Genomic DNA, 24321 nt, shown 5'->3' on the forward strand with positions numbered 1-24321 from the left:
CTTGACTAAGGGTTAACCTCTAAAAATCAAAGAAGCTGATGTTTTCTTCATTCTTTTTCATGTTAAATACGCTGCCCGATAAAGCTTGCGCTGAGAGGTTCAAAGTAAAAGACACTTCTTCAGATAACGAAAATCAGCCTGGAAACCGAAGCTCGCTGACGAAAACAGAATGTATTAATGACATTGGTGATGAGTTTCGGAGGCCAATTATAAAAAACGAAATCATGGAAAGATTATCCGACGAATTCAGTGGTTAGTATTTATTTTGAACCTGATTTTTTTTTTATATGCACACCCGCTAAACTACCAAAGCAGTTAGTTTGTCAGCAACTTTACAGCAAACATCAGTAGCAGTTTGTTGTAAAGCACGTTTGTAACCAACAAACCTTTATTAAAGAACATTAACATAAAAAAGTACACAAAAAAATAACACAAAATTTAGATTAAATTTGCACTTGAAAAAAATGTTACAAATATTTTTATAGAGTGATTTTTAGTTTGGACACTGAGGGGTGGCCGTAAACATCGATTGAATTATACTTTTTACCAAGTCTGTGTAGCCTTTAAATTGGCGAACTTTCGAAATAATTATTAGCAGACTTTGAAACATTATACATAACAGTCCGTCTTGTTCTGCTCGTAGGTACACGAAAAGTAAAAAGACTTGTTAAATCCCTGGTTAAGTCCAATCTGCCAGTCGCTATTTTGAAATGACATACTGTATCAGTCACTGAGCGCCATTGATTAAGTTCGGTGAGTTCATTAAAAAGGTGTTATTAAGATCTTTGATTGGGATTCCTAATTTATAATCTCCTATTTGAATTGAAATGTAAATTTTCAATAGATGTCGCACATTAAAAATAAAAACAATAAGATAGGTTTATCTATAAGACGCTGTCTAGGATTGCATTTAGTTCGGGTTGAATCTTGCGATCATACATAAAGATAGTTGCCAATAAAAATGTGCGGTGAAAAAATGAAGACAACGTTGGTAGTTCTTATTCGAAGTATGATACAGTTAAAAGTGACCGAATAGGATAGGGTCCCATTAGCGCAGTTGGTAGAGCATTGTCCCGGAAAGACAAGGGTCCTGGGTTCGAGTCCCAGATGTGACCGTTTCCTTTTCTGATTTTTCTGTTTCAGATTTTCATTTGAAAAAATCACTAATATTGTCTTCAGTATTTAAATATTATAATTTGAGGTTTTACTCAATAAGTTATTCCGAAAAATGAAATGTAAATGTTCGTTTGTTAAAAATCTTAAATCTCCGAATTTTTTTCACCGATTGGTTTGAAAATTTGATACAACGTTGCATTCGAATACGCGTGTGTTTTCATATACCTGTATTATATGAGAAACAAAAGTTAATTTACTTTAAAAAATAACACCAAGCTCGACTCTTGGTATTATTTTTTTGCTCGACTTTTTCGACGACTCGATTTGCTCGACTCTTTAGGAAAGTGATATATTGATGCACAATGGAATTTTTTGATTCGGGCAAATGTTATCATTTAACATTTTTATAATTTATAATATTTAGGAATACATCATTACGGGTGTGCCATTCTTGTAGCCTCACAAGATTCAATTGTAATACCTTACAGTCATTGAGATTAATAATAATTTCGTAAATTTTAAGATCATCAGTAAATAGGAGTATCATAACTCCATCAAAAACGGTAGTTATGTCGTTGATAAATAAGGAAAACAATACTGATCCCAAATGTCACCCCTGTGGAACACCGGTTGGATTTCAAACTGGTGTGAATTGAGTTTAACTGATATTTTCTTTTTTTCAGATATCTTTCAAACCATCTCAAAATATTCCCCGTTATTCCAAGAGTTCTTAATTTATGTTTGAGAATTTTATGTGTCACTTTTTCGAAATCCTAACTAAAGTCGTTGTACACAACATCTGTTTAAAGACGCTTGTGCAAAGTATTTAATAAATATTCTTGATAAATCATTGAGTTAATCTTTTTGCCATAAAACCTTGTTGGCGATGCGAAATTATTTTATTGATCTCAGGCGAGAGTTTAGAGAGCAGGGTAGATTCAAACAATTTCGTGGTTGACGACAGGATGCGTACCTATATATGTTATAGTTGTAATGTAATGTGTAATACCTTAAAGAAAGCTAGTTTTCCATTTTTTTCGGAAAGGTGACTGTTTTAAGACACAAGAAAAAAAGATTGGTAAGACCATAAGTCAAGACTGGTAAACATTTTGATAAGAAGTTTGGGGGAATTTTATCAGGACCAACCAATTTGTTAAGATCATGGGATCTTAATTTAGTTCTAATATCACTTTCTTCAAAAGTGGATTGATTACAATCAATCTTGTTGTCATTATTAGTCGATGTAGTATCAAACAAGGAAGAGTCGTTTGCCGTATCATAGACTTTGCTGAAGAATTCAGCAAACAGATCGAACGACTTCTTTATTATCTGAAAATGTAAATACATATTATTTTATACCTAGTATCTTGTTCATTTTTTTCATCCTTTCTCAATTGTAATAATGATACTCTTTTTTCAGATGACGATGCTAAGATAAATCTCAAGGTTTTAAAATCCCGGTATACTTCAGTAAACGCTGGCAGTAAAATAACTCAACTGAGAAAAACTTCAGTTGTGCGTAGGCGTGGAAAGAAAAAACTAACGTGCTCAGAATGCCAAAAAACGCTAAAAACTAAGAGAAACTTTGAAGCACACATGGAACTACACATCAGGGAAAAATATATTTGCGATGAATGCAAAAAAACATACAAGAAGAAAAAATATTTTGAACTTCATGTAAAAAGTCATTTTAAAGAGCCATTATCTCTTCCCTGTAAATACTGCGCAAAGGCGTTCAAAACGATACCTCTGTTACATAAACACATCAGCAATAATCACGGACACAGGAAACTATCATGCCATATTTGTAAGAAGCGGTTTCGGGCAATCAGATGCTTAAAGATCCATATGCGAAGTCACACGGGGGAGAAACCGTTTGTTTGTGAAGAGTGCTCTAAAACGTTTACACAGAAAAGTCACCTAACGCGACATATGAAGACTCATAGCGGCGAGAAGAGTCATTTGTGTGAACTTTGCTCAAGAACTTTCATTCAAAAAATCCACCTAACAAATCATTTGATGTCGCATCAAAACAATAAACTGACTGTTGCCGGAGAGCGCCATAAAAGGAGAATAAAAAGGGATAGTTTAGTGAAGCGAAAGAGATATCCCCCCGCTGATGTTATCTCCCCGGGTATTAAAAATCGGTTTACTTGTAAAAATTGTTCTAAGCCATTCCCAAATATGACTGCGTTAATGATTCACACCAGAGTTCACACAGGAGAAAAACCGTTCTCTTGTGAAGTGTGCAAAAAAAAGTTTTCGCAGAATATTCAATTACGAAGTCACATGAGAACCCACACTGGTGAAAAGCCTTATTCTTGTAAAGTTTGTTCCAAAAAATTTGTTCAAAATATTGCCCTCATAAATCACTCTAGACTTCACACGGGGGAAAAACCCTTTATGTGTGAATACTGCTCAAAAGCCTTTAGGCACCAAAGTAACTTGCTGAGACACAAGAGGACACTTCACACCGAGCAATATCTCGCATCTTTAAAAGAAAGTAAAGGAAATAAAATATTACAATATGCAAAGTCAGCGGATACAATTGTTAAAGTTTTTGGTAGTAAAGATTACCCAAAAACGTTTGCCATGAAATTTGATTTAGAAAGTCATGCTATGCTGCATAATGTAAAGAAATCTCTTCCTTATGAAGGATCTGACAAAGTCCCAATTCCTATAACTGAAATTGTTTCATCCGGTGACGGTCACTTCCCTAAGATAGAGAAAGAACAAGAGTCGCAAGACTTCGGGAAGATAATTCCTAAAACAGATTACTTCTCTTTGGATGATAAGGAGTCAGAAAACATTGATATTGCAATCAAAAGTTGTTCTCGTATGAAAACCGAAATTATCGTTGAATCAAGCAACGATTCATCTTCCGACTTCTTCACATACGATATGTCTTTTGCAAAAGAACAAGAACCTGAATGTTTAGAAATAGCACCAGCCACGCATGAAATGAGTAACAGTAAAACTAATATGCTTGAAGCTGATAAAGAATTAAAGAAACCTCTTGTCGAAGAAAGTGATCCAGTCACCCAAAAGATTGATCAACTTGTTAATCTCCCGGTGAAATGTGAAACAATCCTAGCGAGTGCCACAACGGATGAGAAACCATTTCCATGTTTGCACTGTTCAAAAACGTTTAAAAATAAACGCGAACTATCAAGACACACTAAACGCAGTCATGGCGTGAGGAAATTTGTATGTGAAGTGTGTAAAAAGATGTACAGTGAGAAAAACGTGATGGAAATACACATGAGAAGCCACACGGGTGAGAAACCCTATCTTTGTGAGAAGTGCTCTCGGTCGTTCTCACAGCTCAGCCATTTACAACGACACGTCAAAATGCACAACGGGGACAAATCATACGATTGCCGGATATGCGGTAAAAAGTTCTCCCAGAATATACATTTGTCTACACACATGACTTCGATTCACACGGACGCGGAGATTCCTACAAAAGTTAGACGCAAAATATATTTGCGGTATCCTTGCAAGGTTTGCCCTAAGAAGTTTCCGAGTAATGCCAGTTTAGTTATTCATATGAGATCTCATTCTGGCGAGAAACCATTTGGTTGTGAGTTATGCAACAAAAAATATTCGCAGAAGATTCATCTTTTGGGTCATATGCGTGTTCATACAGGGGAGAAGCCTTTCGGTTGTAAAGTGTGCGATAAAAGCTTTCGTCACAAGCTGGACTTGACTTGTCACACTCGGATTCATACGGGGGAAAAGCCGTTCATATGCGAGTATTGTTCTAAGGCGTTTAGGCATCAATGTAACTTGCTGAGACACAAAACAACGCGCGTATGTCGAAAAGAATAGTAACTTTTCACCCGAAATGGTGACATTTCAATAAAACGGCTTCGGTACAACGAAAAATAATAATTCTTTGATAGGTTGAATTGTAATCAATTGCATTTTTGAACATAAGTAATACATAATAGAGATATAAGATAATATTATTCCATAACATTTGGCATCAATTTAACTTTAATGAGACAGCGTAAAATGAAATAGTAATATCATTAAATTCTCTTATGATTAAGTTGCATGGAATACATGAAGGCGCAAGAAGATCCATGACGAGGCAAGACTAGCCAAGAATGGACGAGAAGTTGCAAAAAGAGGCAAGAAGTGACAAAATTAGCCAAGAAGAGGCGAGAAATTGCAATAAGAGTCAAGAACAGATAAGACACGAAAAAACAAGACGAGCCTAGAAGAGTCGAGAAGATACAATAAGAGAATCAAGAAAAAAATGAAAGAACCAAGGGAAACCAGAAGAGACAATAAGAGCCCCGAACCAGGAAGAGCCAAAAAGAATCGAGAAATTGTAAGAAGGAAAAATAACGCTCTGTCAATACCTTTATTCCTGTCCATCCTAAATTCTAATATTAGCTTATTTGGTTGCCATGTATACCATCCGATTAAACTCCAACCTCCTTCCAATTCTCAGAGCACTTCTTGTTACTTGCTGTTGTAAGTCCTAACAAATCAGTTTCCCTGGCGTACCGGTTCGCCAGGTACTCGGTACTAGGTGCTCCTAGCCGGGATGGTACAATCGTTTCGTATTTTTTTCATTTATAATTCTTCGTGTTCTGTGTGTGCATGTAAATAAGGTTTTCATTTGTAGTATTATAATGTTATTTATGCTAATAAAATAAATTATTGTGAGCACTGTTTTATTTCAGAATAATCTCTACAAAAAGGATTCTGTGTGTATGGATAGTTTTATAAACACATCTTATCAACAGTTAAATAAATTAGTGTTTTCAGAAACAAACATTCTGGCGTGTTTCATGTGTATCGCGCACTGTTAACCAGTTAGTCGACTGTGGAAACGTCCGTGACCTTGATGACACGCCGAAAAATCGTAGATAATTTATTTCAAAGCCGTCAGAGAAGCTGCATCATCAAATAAAATCCTGTGAATAAAAATAAATCAAATGCTAAATATATAAAAAATAACTCATTTTAATACATTCGGCCGTGAAAATCTAAAATTATACCTTTATTTATTGCATTATTTACAAAATGTATGTTTTATTTATTAAATCATTCGTACATGCTATACAAATATAATAATTGAAATATTTTATTTATTTAGTTTCATTAATTTAGTTAACTTATTTGGTTAATTAATTAGGTAGATAGGTAAGTACTTTACGGAGAAAATTATTGTTTTTTTTATAATTTAGTATTATTTTCATGTGTTGATTGAAATATTTTACCAACCGCCTCTCCGGTAGTCAGGCAATCAAAACGCTACCTGATACGTCCACTAATGTATTAGTAGCACCTGAGACATCTATTTACCAGGATAGCACCAAAACTTTTTTATGATAAAAACAAATTAAATTTGAATGAGTCATTAGTTAATACTGGGTCCAACTGGGTCATTAAATATGTCAACTAATGATTTATCGCATTTGACAGCTCGGAGGTGAGTGACTGAAAGGCCATTAAAATATTACAGATACAAATTTGACGTCACTTTTAAATATTATGTTGGGAACTCCAATTAGTTTATATATACTCGCGCTATCTTTGTGATATTAGGGGTCTCAAAAATTGCGTGCTTTGAGTCACATTTTTTCCGTGACCTCACCTTTTGATCACAATCGAAATTGTGATCAAAAGGTAAGGTACGAACTTTACGAGAATTATTTTTTAATAAGTTTTTGGTTCCGAATCACAATCGATTGAATTCTCAAAATTGTATGAATCTATCTAAAAGTCACGATTATGCTCATCGCAATACTCACTCAAAGTCAAGATATGAGTCAAATCGTCGAGTTACTCGGAGGACTCGTGCTTCTAGAAAAATAAAACAAAAAACAATAATCTATGACTTTTCGTGCCAAATGTCAAACTGTTGTTAGGCAGAGGGTGAGTGGTTTATTTATGTTTAGGGGCAGATGTGATACAGTTCTCCATAACCTAAAATTAAAACTTGATATTTACCTTATATACTCGTAAAATATAGTTTTTTTATCAGAATATCAAGTTGTTCGAAATTTTAGTACAGCTGTTTGGGCTATGGCTCTCCACTTAAACTACAATATAACGGTACAAAATACGCCAGGTAAACCTTTATCACGAGTTTGCTTTGCTCTAAACATCTAAAATAATTAAGATCTATGAAATAGAACACTGTTAGGAGAATAACAAATAGTAAATATATATAATATAGGGACACGCTTAGTACATACTAATTATTTTATTTAAAAAAACACTTTATAGTAGTTAATTTCGTTAAAATTAAACATAGATTGTTCATTATGCGGTCATTTTTATGACGCAAAAGTTTTAATGTTTATTTATTTATTGGATGATATGTATAACGCCGCTTTTGTGAGATATCACCTCAGGGGCGCTTTACAGTTAATGCAGATATTACAAAAAATATGTCAATATTACAAATTGAAATTAAGTTAAATAAAATGAAGTACAGAAACAGGTGACACGAAGATGGAGAATCTGCTGCAAGAATCCTAGGTGGTGAGGAAACTGCACCAGCTGCTGTAGCGAGAGAGTCCACCGCGTCCACCAACAGTGCCAGCACGAGGTTCTTCACCCGTCCAGGTATGTGTCTGCTGCTAATAGAGCGCTGACACAATGTCCTCTCATGGATTCCAGACCTTGCAGCACCGCTGTGACATTCAACGAAGATAGAGGATGGAGACTCTGCAGCAAGAATCCTAGGTGGTGAGGAAACTGGACCAGCTGCTGCAGCGAAAGAGTGCACCGCGCCCACCAACAGTGCCAGCACGAGGTTCGTCATCCGTCCAGGTATGTGTCTGCTGCTAATTAAGCGCTGTCACAGTATCCTCACATAGATTACAAACCTTGGCAGCACCGCTATGACGTTCGGCAAGTCCATCTCCTTGTACACTTGTTCCTGGTGATTATGTTAGTGGTTCATTGTCCCGCAATAAAAGGCGACGGACGGGATAATAAATTACCCTGGGCACTTGTTAGGGCTTTTCAGAGTTTCCAAGAATTCCATTGAAAACATCTGGCGTACCTACAGTTACCGATTCTCGTCCCAAGTTCAACTTCAGCGAATTTAGAATATTTTTTAGCACAATTTTCGATTATTCATTTTTAAAACACTGCACTCTAATCACATTACTATAAACATCTGATTACTAATTGATAAGTTTATTTAAAATGTTGATTCACTGATTTTTAAAATAATTTCAAAGGGATGTTGCCTCGTTTCCCTTGAAAATACTAAAAAAAACACAAAGCGGTTGGAAGACGGCATGACGCGTCCAGCTGCCACAAAGGGCGCTAATGTTATGTTTTCTTCTCATGAGAGAAGAAAAAACTAACATATAAATCTTTGATCCTAAAATAGGTTCTTAATTTGGGATTAGTTAGTAAATAAATTTAAAAAAACTAACTTTAAAAAATATTTTAATATGATTATGTCAAAACATGGAGTAAAGAAAAATCGTCAAATTAACCATTTTTAAACGAAATAGCTACTAAAATAACATTATCTTCCATTTCCGGAAACTGAAATACCTACTCTTCAATATTAACTGATACAAAGTATTTTTTTTAAATGTGCCTATTAGGCGTTTCCCAATATTATGTATATTTACCGAAAATATTTCTGCTCCGAAGTGTAAAATGGAAATGGAACATATTATAAAATGGACTTCATGAAGACCAAAAACGCAATGTAGAAGGTTTGCCCAGCATTAAAAACGAAATTCCAAGTCGTTTGGGTAATAAAACAATAACCTCCTCTTATTCAACATGTGGTGAGTATAGTGAGTATATAATTTCTTAGCTGTGCATATAAATGTATTTACTAACCAAGTATTGTCGTACTGTTGTCTTTTGTTTGATGATGATGTAAATTATGCAATATGTAATTTCAGGCGGGGAGAGACAGATAAACAAGGCAACTGATATGAACCACTTAAGTTGCTCAAAATGTTCAAAAATATTAAAAACCAAAGTGACCTTCTCGAATCACATGAAACTTCACATTCCCAAAACTGATAAGACAGATGAAAAGCGATTTATTTGTGAGATTTGTTCTAAAACGTTACAAAATCAAGCAACCCTTGCAGCGCACCTAAAACTTCATGCAGATAATATGAAGTTATATAAATGTAAGAAATGTCCTAAAACTTACCGTCAAGAACATACGTTGAACGTTCACATGGAAATACATTTAGATGAAAGCTTGGTTTTTTCTTGCGAACATTGCTCTAAGGACTTTAGTCAAAAACACCTATTTCTTAGACATAAACGTTGGGTGCATGGGGTAAAGAAGTTCTCATGTCATATTTGTAGTAAAATGTACAGCGAGAAACATCCTTTAGCCGTGCACATGAGAACGCATTCAGATTTGAAGAGAGAGAAATCCTTCCACTGCGGAGAGTGTTCAAAGTCTTTTGCGCAAAAATGTCACCTTTCACGACACACGCAAGTCGTACACAGGGGAGAGAAAACATATCTTTGTGAATATTGCAGTAAAACGTTTGCAGACAATACCAACCTGTATTTTCACATGATGAGAGTTCACAAAGATAAAAATGTTGTAGCTAGTGAAGAACTTAAAAGAAAATTTACACAAAGGATTAATTTATACAAGGTTATTTTATCTTGTGAATATTGTTTGAAAAAGTTTCGGAGTAAAAAAAGCTTAATTCTTCATGTAAGATCTCACTCAGGTAACAAACCCTTTGCTTGTGCGTATTGTAACAAAGAATTTTCTAGTAAGAATAACTTGGTTCTTCATGCAAGAACCCATTCTGGTGAGAAACCCTTTGCGTGTGAATACTGCTTCAAGTTATTTCGGTGTAAAATGAATCTGGATCTTCATACCAGAACCCACACTGGAGTAAAACCATACTCTTGTGAAATTTGCTGTAAAAGTTTTAGCCAAAAACCGAATTTAACAAGTCACTTAAAAACCCACTCTGGCGAGAAACCCTTTCTGTGTGAGTATTGCTCGCGGGGTTTTAGTGCCAAGTGCAACTTACTCATTCATAAGAAAAGGATACATTCCGAACAAATACTTGCCGCTAAAGAATGTCAAGTATCTACAGACACTATAAAACATTCTGATCCATCGATCCATTTGGAGAGTATTTTAAAAATAGAATCACAAAGAAAACCTTTACCTCGTAAGTTAGAAGAACTTGATTCAAGAGGAAACCAAACTTTGCAATCTGATTCTTTCTGTGAAAATAATCTTCGTTTAGCAGAAAGTGGAAATAGAAAGGCTGCAATAAACTATTTAGAGCACGTAACACCAACTCGTGACATATCTAACTGGGGTGAGTATTATTTATTTTAGTTGCAAATATTCTCTTAGGTCCTGCAGGTGAACTTTAGGACCTCGCTCAAAACATTGTTGATTTAGATTTTATACGTTCAAATTTGAAGGTGCAACAACCTGTTAATAATTTGGATTGCACAATGAAAACTAATGTCTTATTAGGCAGCTACCTCGTTTTACCTATAACTCCGCTCATCTCAAAACAATTCATAATAAAAATTAATTAAAAAACAAGGTTTCGTGTAAACCTGCTAATACTAATGTATCAGTTTATTTTTGTTCATGAACAAAAAATTAACTTTTTTTTTATTACCTACACATATTTAAATTTTAATAAAAATATATTGCATTCCCGCTTATTGTTGTTGATTAGCACGAATCTATACCAATTAATTTGTATATTTTCCGTTCTCCTTGTTAGATCCACCATACAATAGTACTGGTATGAATTTCCGTACTTTAGAGATTAAAGATAATGACGAATCGGATGATGAAAACACACACCAGCCCCTGGAATTTAATGTCTCGGAAAATAGAGATCATGGTTTGAAAACAGAAATTTGTAGTGGCACGATTGCAATTCGCGTTCCTGAAATAAAAAAGGAATGCACTGAACGCTTGACAACTCCAAAAGAAAAACCACCGCTCGCTTTGGAATTAGATATCGGTAAATGATTTATATATTTAATAATTTAAAAATGTGTAGGTGCCTTCATTATTTGTATATTTATTATTTTACTAAAGAATTCAACAACTACAAAAAATTTCAGCAAGTACAACCAAAACAGAACCCGAAACTCGAAAACTACGTAGTTCTTCACGAGAACTAACATTGAAAAGCTCCAGTGTTTTAGAAAATCAAGGCTCAACTTTGGTTGCAGATACTCGTGACAAATCTGGGAAACCAAATATAACTTGTTCAAAATGTTTTAAGGTATTAAAAAGTAAAAGAACTCTCGCGAACCATATGAAAATTCACACAGAAGAAAAACGGTTTAGTTGTGACGAGTGCAAGAAAACTTTCCGTCAGAAATATAACCTTCACGATCATATGAAAGATCATTCGGGTGAAAATATATCATTTCCCTGTGAACAGTGCGGTAAAACCTTTGGAAAGAAATATAACTTACTCAAGCACGTAAATGGAGTTCACGGAGGCAAGAAAGAGTTATTCTTTTGCAAAGAATGCGCAAAAACTTTTAGCCAGAAATACAATTTGCTTAGGCACGTAAGTATGGTGCACAGAGGAATCAAATCGTTCAACGCTACACATAATGTATCCACAAAACAAGTGAGCAGTAGAGCCGACTCAAATAAAGAAAAGCATTTTCAGTGTAAAGAATGTCCTAAAGTATTTTCACGACAAGGTCTTTTGTCGCGACATTTGAAGATCCACAGCAACGAAAAACCATTTCTTTGTGAATGCTGTTCGAAGACTTTTAGTCAAATCAGTAATTTAAACAAGCATAAGATTCTTCATCACTCGTTCCCTTCGAAGCCGTCGAAAAAGATCCCTCGCAAAATTATAAAACGTGAAGATCGTTTTTCTTGTAAATACTGTACAAAGATGTTCGAGAACTTGGCTCACTTGGTCATCCATACTCGAGTTCACACAGGGGAGAAACCTTTTCCCTGTGAAACGTGTGACAAAAAGTTTACACAGAAATCTCATCTACTGCAGCACTCTAGAATCCATACAGGCGACAAACCCTTTTCGTGTGAAGTCTGCTTCAAAAGGTTTAGCCAGAAGCCTAATTTAATCAGTCACACTAAGATTCACTCAAATGAGAAACCGTTTCAATGTGAACATTGCTTTAAATCATTTGGAGTTCAGTCCTATTTGTTTAAGCACATAAAAAATCATGTGTGTAGAAAGTAATTTCATTACAAAATCAGACTTCAATGCATCAAAACAAAATTCTTGAATAGATCAAATCCTTCCTCACTGAGAGAAAATTACAAGTTCAAATTAGCAACCACTCAACTGAGCTAAATATGACCAGTGGTGTCTCTCAAGGATCATATCTGCATTTTATAATACACTCAGTCTCTAGCTGTTTTGCACATGATACAAAATTATTTTCCAACCCACATATACAACACGAGTATCTGCAAAACGACTTAAATGAAATATATCAATGGAGAAACATTGGCTTCTAAAACTAAATTTTCAAAAATTCACTATCCTACACATTGGAAAAACTAACCCTAAGCTTGTATACACTAAGCAAATGGAACACCTCTAAAAGCAGTGACATTATAACAATACATAGAAGTTAACAAATCACAAAACTTGAAATGGAAACCGTATATCGCTGGGATTGTCAAAAGAGCAAATACGATAGCATACTTTCTTGACCTAACACCGGATATGATGTTAAAAATATACAAAACGACCTCTGCTGGGATATGCCTTTGAAATATGGAGTCCATAGTTTGCGAAGGATATAGATCTAATAGAAAGAGTACAGAGACGATTTACAAATATACGAAAACCGGCAATACAAAGATATAAAGTTAAAAGAAAGAAGAGAAAGGGGTAACTTGATTGAAACTTTCAAAATTTTATGTGTACATTACAGTTGCCTTGGCATCCGAGAAATCTTCACCGCCAGCAAAAATGTAAATATCCGTGGACACTCAAATAAATTAACGGAACACCTTTTGCATCCATCTATGAAACACTCAAATAGAGTAGTGGAAGCAAAACTTCTACAACATGTGATGTTACTAATACGAACCAATTTAAAGCTCGATTGCATTCTTATTTAAAGATATAATAAGCCTTTTATAATAATAAGCCTTTTATTCTGAACTTCTGTTAGGTACATTAATAGGGACAGAGTGAGATGTAGCAAAATAAGGGAGATAACTAATGTTGCCGATATAGTTACCCGAATAGACCAACAAAAATGGAGATGGACAGGTCATATGATCCGAGACCCACAAGAGAAATGGTGTAAAAATGTCACTGACTGGTATCCCAGAGATGGCAAGAGAAGTAGAGGACGTCAACACATGAGATGGGAAGACGACCTAAAACTCACGGCTGGACATCAATGGAGAAGAGTAGCGCGTGACAGGTCCCAATGGAAATTGTTAGAGGAGGCCTATGCCAAGAGGCAAACTGAGCTTCGGGATATATTTAAAGATAGAAATGATTAACTTATTTTTAAATTTAAAACAACTCAATTACTGTTAAACTTATTGTGAAATCAGATATTAGCGTATCAGCAGGATGCTGCCTGCTCATTAAATAATAATATAAGTCCTTTATTGTAAATTTTGTTTGCTTCTGATAGTACATCCATGCACTTACTATTTCATTATTCCCTTCCCTTGAATGAAAATATCCACTTTGTGTGTGATCGATTAATTGTGAGGTAAAAAATGGATTCACCAAAAAGTAAGTAAAAAAAAAGTAGTGACATATATAGGAGAAAGTTGTTTGAGGATGTGCAGATCTTTGAATATCGCCAAAAATGCATCTAAAATACATAACAAAACACAGTTGTTGGTAAGCATTTATTATGTCAAGTTAAACATGGAAAATTTTTGTTATAATGCATGATATATTAAATAAACTCATCAGCTTGAGGATTTTTTACGCCCAAGGCATAAAACTTTCTTACATTACAACTGATAAATAATTAGTAGGTAGGTATCTAAATATTAAATAACTAAACGATAAACTACCTACTGTGCTACTTACAGAGGATTTAACCTGTTTTTGAATCTCAGTGGAGCGTTTCGAATCTCTCTGTTATACTTTAATAATTAAATTATGAGATAGTTGTTCTTTCGAAATAAACGATAAGATTAAACATTACTTGTATTTTGTTTCAATATGACCACTGCGAAGTATTCGATTCACTTAGTCGTATCTCTTCTTCTTGGGATACTTACAGATAATTGTATCCGATTCATAAATAAACTACTCACATCCGATCTGCGAGCTCGAGTGACAATTCAAAGTGCCCTTAGTGGCGAATTTCGAATGTTCTTAGTCCAGTGTCGTTGTCCGTATGTCCAAGCAACTTCGGAGGGAAAACTTTGATAGTGATAATCACATAAAAATAGATTCTCACCGCACGCGAAGAAATAAATTGCCCCTCTCACTAAACGACTTGTTGCATTGTACACATGTGAAGGGTCTCGAGATGTGAAAACAAATAACTTATGTTCAAATGATTTGTTATTTGTTTTGCATCCAAAGGGCTTTGCCACTTCGTGAGAATGTTCGTAATTAAGTAAACTTAATCTTTTACAAATGATTTTAGGCGTTATTTACATTATATGTACGAGTATGAATTAGCGAGTTCCTGACAAGAAAATGGCTAACTACGGTTAAGACCGTGATAATAAACTAATGTTTTAAACGTGATAAACCCAACTCATTTCATCCCTGAATGGTTTTTACACTCTTTACATAAAAATGGTTTGCAATATTTTGGAATATTGCTTTGATGGCTTCTAATATTATGCTTGATTAGGGTAGTCCTGGGCGTGCATTTATTATTACATTGTTCACAGGTAAAGAGATGGCCAACACTCCGCGGATTGTGACTTTTCGAGTGGCTTTCCAGACTCATTTTATGTTTGAATTTCTTTAAACATTCCGGACATTCAAAAGATTTTTCCAATTTGTGAGCTTTTATGTGCCTTAAAAGATTACCCTTTCTTATGCTTCTTAGACATTCTTCGCACTTAACGGTCTCTTCACCAAAATGGGCAAACATGTGTCTAGTGAGGGTACTCTTAAATTTGAAAGTCTTTGCACAGACTGAACAAGGAAATAGTATTACAGGAGTAGTTTTTCGAACAACAATTTGTGAAATACTTTTTAGATGATTAACAGACTTCGGCCATTGCTCCGAGACTTTTAAACACTTATTGCTTAGTTTGGTTGAGTTTTTCTGTAGTTGGTCTAATGTAAGCTTTTTGTTGGTCACTGAACCTGAAATGCTAAGTTCTAGGGAGTTCCAGAGAAAATTCCCCATTTTAGGCTTTGGTTTCCTTATGGTACCTGAAAGGCTTATCTTGCTTTTCTTTTTAACTCCAGATCTACTTTTACACTGTGAATCGGCTACATGTACTTTAAGAGACTTCTTTGGAAGTTTTCCAGCTTCAGATTTGTTGTTGCTTTCAAAATCTGAAAAATAATTAATTCTAATTATTTTCAGGGCACTGGTGGGTTATTTTTTATTGAAAAAAATACAGATTTTGAGTAAGTACCCACTACCTACCCTTGATACAATAAACATAATATGTATTATGCATAATTTTTCTTTCATTAGTATAATATTTATAAATTTGTTTTTTTTTAAACTCAACACAGGAGGCCTATGTCATCTTTGGGGACGCTGTGTGGAGGGTCTTAGTAGAAATTTATTTAAATTAAATTACTGTAAGAAGTCCTTATCCACACCTTGTGGATTTCAGGTTGGGCATCACATTCCCCAGTTTCATCAGGTTCAGTTTTAACAATATATTCAGGGTACCAAGTGGTCTGCAACTCCGGGGGCGGTAGGGACTCTTCTTCCTCTGGAGACGGGGACAATAATCCACACTTAACTTCCATCTTCCATGGTTCAAAAAACCTAAAACGGGAAATTGACATTGCTCAACGAGAATTTCTCGTGAATACAAGAATAAAACAGGAAACTCCGTTTTTTGTTGATATTGTGAGAATTATTCTCTACAATCTAATAATGTAAGAATCAGAAAATTATAATCGATCGGAACGACTAGTGAGTATTATTTATTTCCGGAGGTGTGTAATACATGGTGCACCGACGCTTGATCTCTCGGACAATTGATTCCCCCAAAATTTCTTTCGGTATTTATATTCGTACATACCAGCATCCGTGAATACTATAAGGCCGACAAGTTTAGTTCTTCAGTACTTAAATAAACCTGCAGCAGCTGGCTGACGTGGCCATAGATTAAAATCTGTTAACAATGGGTGAGAGTTTATTTATGTACTGAGTGCTGCCAGCTGAACCGTAACCATAGATAATTAATTATTAAAAGCACAATTTTTCACGCAAAATTTACAACCAAAAAAAATTCAAACTAGTTTCGTCAGTGGTATGTAATTTAAATTTTGGAAAGAGGTATATTCACGGGAAGAGGAAAGGCTGATATAGATTTTGATAGAAGGTTGACTGCCGGAACGCGATAGTTGCTGAAGAAAATTTTGTCCAAGAAGGTTTGTGGTTAGCAGGCAACAATGGATTGCTAAATATTGAAATAACTGTAGTTGTTGGGGAGTTTTAATACTATGTTCAATGTTTTGTATCAGGTAGGAACAACAAAAAAATCTAATGTAATGAATGAAATATAAACATTTATTTAAATAAAACAAAGTAGTGGGGTTAATATTTAATTTAATCGGGTGAATCTCAGCTGGGTACTTAATTTTTTTAATTAGATAGTGTGATGCTTAATTCTAAAAAATTTCCTAAATTTATGAAAAGTCTTGTGTCACTAACAACTGCGGTATGCAGTTTAAAAAAATGTTTACACACTTCCATTTTGTGAAGCTATCCGCAAAAGTTCGCACCTTCACGAGTTCACACTAACTAACTAGTTCATTTAGGTTCGGAGGTATTTAGGTTTGAGCAAGGGTAGGAGATAGCGACTTCGTGATCGGAAGGCTTGGTACGACCCACGGGCAGCTTCCTGGGTGGAAGGCTCGCAGCATTTATTCGTATTGGAGAGTCTCGGCGGTTACTCCAAGGTGTGGAGAAGTAAGACTTCCTCGTTGGAAGACTGGTGACAACTAACTGGTGGTTGGCAGAAGAGCTTCCTGGGCGGAAGGCTGTCAGCCACTGACTGCTGGCTGCAGAGTCAGTCTTGAGTCACCCCAAGGAGCCATAAGGGTTTCCCTCTCGCAGGATGTTCCCAGTATTTTTAATCCATTAGGGATCCTTTAGTCGTATTGCTGGGTAAGTTCCTTTGTTCGAATGCCGACTTCCAAAAAATGTGCCTATTTATTGGAGGTTTCTCCTTCGGCCATAAAATTAACTGTTAACTAACCTATTGGCTTGTATTACTTTTGGCGATTTTTTTAGAAAATTAGCTAACACATAAGTTGGGTTCTTCTGTGAATTCCAGCCATTGTAAAATACCTAAGGGTATATCAATATTAACCCCAATAATATTTATTTATTTTGCAAAAATAAAACCCAAATCAATTCACTGCAAAAGCGGTAAAAGATACAAAAAATACAGTATACATTTTCACGTAAAACAAAATAGATAAAACAAAGAAGATACCCCGTGACATAAACAAATGTAGAATCGTATCGTGTCAAGAGTCAGAATAGCGGAAGAGTATGAATGAGTCTATGAACGAATGTGAATGAAGCAAGTTTCCTCCCTGCCTACCACTTCAGACATGATGTTAGTATGGTCGTTCATAAGTAGGGAGTTTATATTTTAATAATATGGTTGTGGGTATCCCCACATGTGTTTATAGTGTCTATGTTCTATTTTCATTTAATCTACGCGAGAGTGGTTTATTTGTGATCTACGCTTTATAAACGTCAGTTAAAGAATATGTCAAAAAACATTGCACTCCTACGATGACGGAACGATTATTAAAATGCCATAGTAAATAACATCAATACGTAAAATATAATAATGGGCTAGTGTCCCTTTTGGTAAGAACGAAAAATGAAAACGGCGGTTATATATAGAACTCGTATTTTGTTTGGCAAAAAATGTATCATAATTCCTAACTTTACTTGGAACCCTTCCTTGATTGACACCTTATAGCAATAAATAATTTAAAGCGAAATTTTAAAACTATAGTCAACCAATCTCAAATCCTTATTATTCGTTCACTTGTGTTGCCTTTAGGATGTATTGACTATAAAAAATCAACCTTTGCAGAATCATTAGTCACTTACTTAAGTTTCCAGTTTTCGCAGGCTATAAAGTGCCTGCGCAATGGATGTCCGGATATCTGTTGTCACGGGAGAATGCCCTGTTGCACTCTCAAATGATACGTCTGAACTCCCTACATCTATCTACGGTTAGTACATACGTTACACAACATAGGTAAATACTGTAAAAATAATTTTTACACAATTTATTGCACAAGATATGTTTCTTAAACAATATTTTCAGAAACAAAGCTTTTTAACCCAATAATCGGTCAACATATTGTCATTCCAATCAATGTTTTCTGTATTGGGACACCATTCAATTTGTTGTGTTAAAGTATTTGAATTATTTCAGAGAATACAACGAGTTCGGACGATGACATTTACCTCTCCAGAATTGGAGAACTACGTGAAATGGCCGCGAATCAGAAGGGGGATGAACAGAAAGAACAAATTATTTCACCGGGATACAATGATGACAATAACGAAACAAATAAACCCGACGAATTGTTTCCGAATATTAAACTTCAAAACCGTACCACTGAAGAGATACCCAGTAAAAATTTAACGCCATTACAGGTAAAAGAAACAAAAAGGAATAGGAATTCAAATCGTGTCATAATTAAATGTCAAGAATGCGATAAAATATTCGGATGCGGAAGCAATTTACGACGACACATGCGCGTACACACTGGAGAGAAACCATTCTCTTGTTCTGAATGTGGTAACTTATTCGCTAACAGTGGTAACTTGAGAAATCATATGATAACACACTCCCCCAGCGGGTCTTTTACATGTATAATATGCGACAAAAGATTCACAAGAAAAGATTCATTGGTTTTTCATATGAGAATACACTCTGGAGAAAAACCTTTTTCTTGTTCTGAATGTGATAAGACTTTTTCTAGGAAAGCTCACTTAGATAGCCATTTTAGAGTTCATACGAGTGAGAAACCGTTCGGTTGTCGTGAATGCGGTAAATCTTTTTCTCATGATACTTCTCTGAGAAGTCATTTAAGAATACACTTGGGAGAAAAACCGTATTCTTGTTCTATATGCGATAAAACTTTTCGACATCAATATCACTGTACAAAACATTTGAAAACTCACACGGGAGACAAACCTTTCCATTGTAATCAATGCGGTAAGACTTTCATTGAGAGATATTCGTTGATATGTCATCAGAGAACGCATTCTGGGGAAAAGCCCTATTCTTGTGGAGTATGCGGTAGATTATTTTCCTATAGAAAGCTGTGGCGTAATCATTTGAAAACGCACTCCGAAGTGAAACCATTTTATTGTGATGTATGTGGTAAATCATTTCGGTGGAAAGGGTCACTGAAGAAGCATTGTAACACCCGAAAGTGCCTAGATATTAAGAATACCAGGATTTTATATGAAACTCAACTAATTTAAATATAACAACGCAATGGACGCTTCAAGAAGGATCCATGAACTATATAGGAAGGCTATATCACCAGTGTTGATATAGAATATAGACCTGCGATATAACATAGCAATGACGACCTCTGTAGCTAAAGGGTAGGCTAAACTTCTTTGCCTCTGAATACTTTGCGGTCGGCTCAATGCCAGGCTTTGGCAAATATATTTTTATACATGGGCTTTTTTACGCGAAATTAGATTAAATAAATAAAGTGTACATCGAAATTATTTCAAAGTTGACTGGATACAACTAAGAGTCCACTGTTCAGGATCGAAACGTTGATTGAAATGGCTTTAGCCATAGTGACCATATTTTGTTTTGAATTCAAGTGTCATTTTGAAAATTGCATCTGATTATGTGAAGAATTCAGACAAGTTCTTACCCATAATTTTGTACTTTTTTGAAATAATATTTTTTTAAATTTTCTGTTCCATATTTGAAATGTTAATTTCTTTTGTTTAAATTCCTTAAGGCAAATACTGTACAATAGTTTAATACTCTCCGACTTCTGACATTTTCCATACATTCTGATGGCAGTATGTTTCCCTAGCACCACGAGTTGTGAGGCTTGGTTTTCTTTCATGGATGTGATGGGAATGGATTTTATGCATGATTTTTGCCATGCTATACTAGCGCCTCTAGCGGCTAGAGTTGCCAGCCAATATAAGTAAATACTACCAATATTTTACTTTAGTTGGACGTATGATTAATATTCTAGGGTTAATCTTGACAAGTAAAGTCAGATTTCGTGATTTTCATCGGTCTGTGCTTTTATCCAATTTCAAGAAATCTTTATTTATTAGGTAACTAACTAGATTTACTAAAGTTAAATTTTAATTTTAACCGAAGGGTAATTTTCTGATTGTGTCTCTAATTTGTCAATGAAAAATTATTCTCTTATTATAAAGAAAATTGGCAATATTATTTGTTTTTGAAAGGTGTGGATCCTGAGGCAAATATTTTATAAATACTTTCAGCTTCACAAATCTTACAATTCTTATAATATTCCGTGATTTTTCACAGGTCTGCGCTAATATATTTTACCAAGCAATATTATTTACAAGAAAAATTATTAGTTTTTAAGTTATTTTTAAGCAACTCGGTGGTATAATGTTTTGTAGATAATGTTATTTTTTGTAAAAATAAATAAATCATTTAATTGATTATAAGACATTTTATCTGTATTTTCAATTCCCTTCTTTATGTCACAAGTTGGGCAGGACACACTTTCAGAATGAGTTTGTACGAGGTACTCAATTAGTGAAATGATGTGTCCCACCTCAAAAAGAAGCTAAAATTTTATACAGCCAAAGTATATTTTCCCCAGAATATTTTCTTTTGTATCAGGGCAGCATAAAATGTTGCATACACGAAATGTAGTAATGTAGTGCAAATAGGCAAACATATATTATTAACAAACATATATATTAACACCCCCATACACACAAGCCCTGCTTATTTATGGGGGTACATCAAATACTAATATTATGTAATTAATAACTGTACTATATTGTGTAATTATATTATGTAATTGTTATATTATGTAATTCGTGTATCTTTTTTTTACTAATAAAAAAACAATAAATAAATAAATATCTCAAAACATTTGTAGTAGTACAAAATATTTGTATTAACTCTTCATGTGCTGGCACTAAATTATCGTGGTGTGCAAGCTGATTCTATTTTCATAATAACCAGAGATGTGCTTTATTCAAAATGGGTATTTTCCATTTTGCATTTTAAATGCTTTTCTCAATGCATTTTCCATTTTAAATGCTTTTTTGCAACATTCTTCCTACTATCTCCACTCATCTTTTTTCATAAGCCCCAAATATCAGTCGGTCCTCAACCTCGCTATGAGAGATAATTTACATTTGTCAAGTTGCTCCCTGGTAGGAGTCCTGGCAATTGAGTGATACCATTACAAAAATACTGATTCAAAAACTGAACATGGGGCCATGACGCTGTAATATTAACTGTTAAGTTTCTATGTTTTTATCGTTGGCAACATTAGTCCCGCGCAATTTTTTTGTGGTTTCATAATCTGCAGTCGTGGTATTTTTGGATTTACCATCATGTAATGTTTGTTCTACATTGATATCCATTATTGAATGACAAAATTGTTTAACAATTCTATAATTATTTTATTGTTTGACCTGAGAAACCATTTTGCATTTTCAATGCATTTTTAAAATAGGTATTTTGCATTTTGCATTTGAAATGCTTTTCTAAAAACCATTTTGCATTTTGCATTTTCAAATGGAAAAATTTTGACCCATTTCCATTTTGCATTTCAAATGGTTTTGGGTGCCCATTTTGCAAATCTCTGGTAATAACATACTTCTTTTTGCAAAATGATATTTTTGTAAATTGTACCATCTTACCTATGCCTGGGTGGGACCCAAACGCGATGTCAACTCAGCCACTGACCGGTTTAATTTATATTCATCTAAATTGTTAGAAGTTGGCTAAAGTAAGGCAACGGTTTGCAGTGCAATCCGTTGTGGGACTGCTCTGCGCAGAATCTGAATGTTCATTTTAATCTACCGCTTGGCGTAGCAATGCTAAAAATGAGTGAGATGGGTAAATTATAACACATTTGTAAAAGTGTCTAACTAAATCATGTAACAAAATATTCAATATTGGAAGCAAGCCCAAACTTTTGTTTGCTCAGTATGGGATTTGTAGTTAAGTTTTTTAGGCAGCCAGCAATTTGCGCGCTATTATAAAAAAGAGTAATTCGTAAGCAGATTTTATTTTCGAGGACTAAATGGTTGTTGGATTGTTCCCCTTTTCTTGATTGGCTGGTCTATCAATTTGAATGTCTATGGTTTAATTATCTCTAAATAGTATAAAATTAAGTCACTATTTGTGTCTGTCTGTTTGTGCGCTTAGTTCTTCTAAACTACGCAATGGATTTTTATAGGGTTTTCACTGTTGTTTAAGAGATTTTTTCCGGAAGGTTTACATATATAATACACGCATATTATATTTTTAGAAAGTAAAGAAAAGTCGATGTTTTGTAATCAAGTCGTAAAAACATATTTTCGGTCGCTTACAATGCTAACACTGGCTAAACCTTATGAGATACATCAAAATAATGTACGGTGGAATTATACATCTTAAAAGGTTCTACAGAAAAGTCCTTGATGGTATATGTCTATCTCCTAAGGCAGAGGCGGATTAACTGTTGAGAGCGCCCTAGGCAAGCACCTCATCGGCGCCCCTCTAGCGACCACATATTATAAATTTTAACAAGTACCTAAAGTAGCCGAATTTGTAGTTAGGTGGGTTTTACGTGAAAATAAAAATTTCGTGGGAGGGGGGGGGGGGGGGTGGCTAGAGAATTTCAAGAAAATAAAATTTGTCCCGAAAAAAAAAATCATGGGGGGGGGGGGTGGCTAGAGAATTACGTGAAAATTATGTTTTTAACTTGACTCTGAAGTAGCCCGACCAGTCGCCTTTTAGATTTTTTCAGCGCCGATTCTCGTTCTGAGTAGCCTAAATGGCGATATATCGCCCTCGTTGGCAACACTGCCAGCTATCTTTTTTTTACATACCAAGTTTCATCACAATCGGTTCAGTAGTTTTTTTGCATGAAGAAGTAACATATACCTATACAAACACACACATATACACTTTCGCAGCAGTTATAATATTAATAGGGATGATTAATAAAACATAAAAAATTTAAATGATCAATTATTTATGTAAAGGAATAAGTACTCACTAATAAGTACCTACCTAGAAATGCCTAGGATCCCTTTGTGTTTAAATTACGAATTTTATTTTATGCACTTTTCAAATGTCACTTATGTGTTGTCTTGGTTACACTTAAACAGCATTTATTTATGAACAGCATTGTGTACTCGCTATGTGGCTGACTGAGTGACTAATAAAAATAATGTAATTTTTTAATATAAAAAAGGACGACAAATAAACTTTAAATGTCGTTTCTTTGTACTTCAGAGCAACGCATTGTTTTATTTGTCCTATAAAACGATATTTTTAGTGAAGAAAAATGGAAAAGTTACGATTCACATTTACAGTGTTAGCAGCATTGGGTGGAAAAACCGGTGTGAACTGCATAACTTCAATCGAGTCACCCGATGAACATTTATTTGATATTCCTGATGATTTGAAACTTGCAAGAAAACACACCGCCATAACAACTAAAATTCAGAATTCTCTAAAGAAAAAACATCAAACACGGAAAATATTTATTAACGGGTATTTCAATGGAAGATGCTCCAAGGAACTAGCATCATTGATCCCCTCGGCACCGGTGCATAGTCGGGAAACACACCAAACGCGCGCCCAACATATGTACACGGTTGACATTTGTCATGTGACAAATGTCAAACGGGTTGCTTCTACGACTCGTTATTGTGTTCAACAGCTCGGCTGTGGAACGATTTGCCGGTCTCTGTGTTTCCTCCTTCCTACAACATGGGTCTCTTCAAGACCCACGTTCACTCCTTCCTCTCCTCAAAAAGACCCTCCACACAGCATCTTCAAAAATGACAGAGGCCCTGAGGGAAATTATTTTCCTCAGA

General features: G+C 34.9%; 3 protein-coding genes and 1 long non-coding RNA gene across 4 annotated transcripts; 3 read left to right on the top strand and 1 right to left on the bottom strand.

Moving 5' to 3' along the window:
* The first annotated feature begins 2541 nt into the window (after positions 1-2541).
* On the top strand, positions 2542-5199 carry LOC149410698 (uncharacterized). Its single transcript, XM_089648131.1, has one exon. It carries the CDS (start codon positions 2713-2715, stop codon positions 4945-4947), a length of 2235 nt encoding a protein of 744 aa, XP_089504257.1. The 5' UTR covers positions 2542-2712; the 3' UTR covers positions 4948-5199.
* A 3590-nt stretch (positions 5200-8789) lies between these two features.
* Positions 8790-13597, top strand: LOC149410699 (uncharacterized). The gene is made up of 4 exons (XM_089648129.1): positions 8790-8897; positions 9018-10427; positions 10851-11096; positions 11200-13597. The coding sequence occupies exons 2-4, from the start codon at positions 9050-9052 to the stop codon at positions 12306-12308; spliced, it is 2733 nt and encodes a 910-aa protein (XP_089504255.1). The 5' UTR covers positions 8790-8897; positions 9018-9049; the 3' UTR covers positions 12309-13597.
* A 361-nt stretch (positions 13598-13958) lies between these two features.
* LOC149410700 (uncharacterized) lies at positions 13959-16388 on the bottom strand. The gene is made up of 3 exons (XR_016304983.1): positions 16289-16388; positions 15836-16029; positions 13959-15581 (listed from the first exon to the last, which is right to left on the bottom strand). It is a non-coding gene; the product is annotated as an uncharacterized LOC149410700 (long non-coding RNA).
* Positions 16389-17988: 1600 nt separating this feature from the next.
* LOC149410701 (uncharacterized) lies at positions 17989-20677 on the top strand. Its single transcript, XM_089647936.1, has 3 exons — positions 17989-18096; positions 18367-18470; positions 18677-20677. The coding sequence occupies exons 2-3, from the start codon at positions 18386-18388 to the stop codon at positions 19735-19737; spliced, it is 1146 nt and encodes a 381-aa protein (XP_089504062.1). The 5' UTR covers positions 17989-18096; positions 18367-18385; the 3' UTR covers positions 19738-20677.
* Positions 20678-24321: the final 3644 nt, after the last annotated feature.

The sequence above is a fragment of the Hesperophylax consimilis genome, chromosome 27, assembly GCF_061612785.1.
Source record: "Hesperophylax consimilis isolate HC1 chromosome 27, BYU_Hcon_1.0, whole genome shotgun sequence".
NCBI lineage: Eukaryota > Metazoa > Arthropoda > Insecta > Trichoptera > Limnephilidae > Hesperophylax > Hesperophylax consimilis.

Coding starts and splice junctions, on each gene's coding strand:
- LOC149410698 (XM_089648131.1), top strand. CDS start 2,713: ATGGAACTACACATCAGGGAAAAATATATTTGCGATGAATGCAAAAAA.
- LOC149410699 (XM_089648129.1), top strand. CDS start 9,050: ATGAACCACTTAAGTTGCTCAAAATGTTCAAAAATATTAAAAACCAAA. Junction 10,428..10,850: donor TCGTGACATATCTAACTGGG/GTGAGTATTATT, acceptor TCTCCTTGTTAG/ATCCACCATACAATAGTACT. Junction 11,097..11,199: donor CGCTTTGGAATTAGATATCG/GTAAATGATTTA, acceptor AAAAAATTTCAG/CAAGTACAACCAAAACAGAA.
- LOC149410701 (XM_089647936.1), top strand. CDS start 18,386: ATGGATGTCCGGATATCTGTTGTCACGGGAGAATGCCCTGTTGCACTC. Junction 18,471..18,676: donor ACTCCCTACATCTATCTACG/GTTAGTACATAC, acceptor GAATTATTTCAG/AGAATACAACGAGTTCGGAC.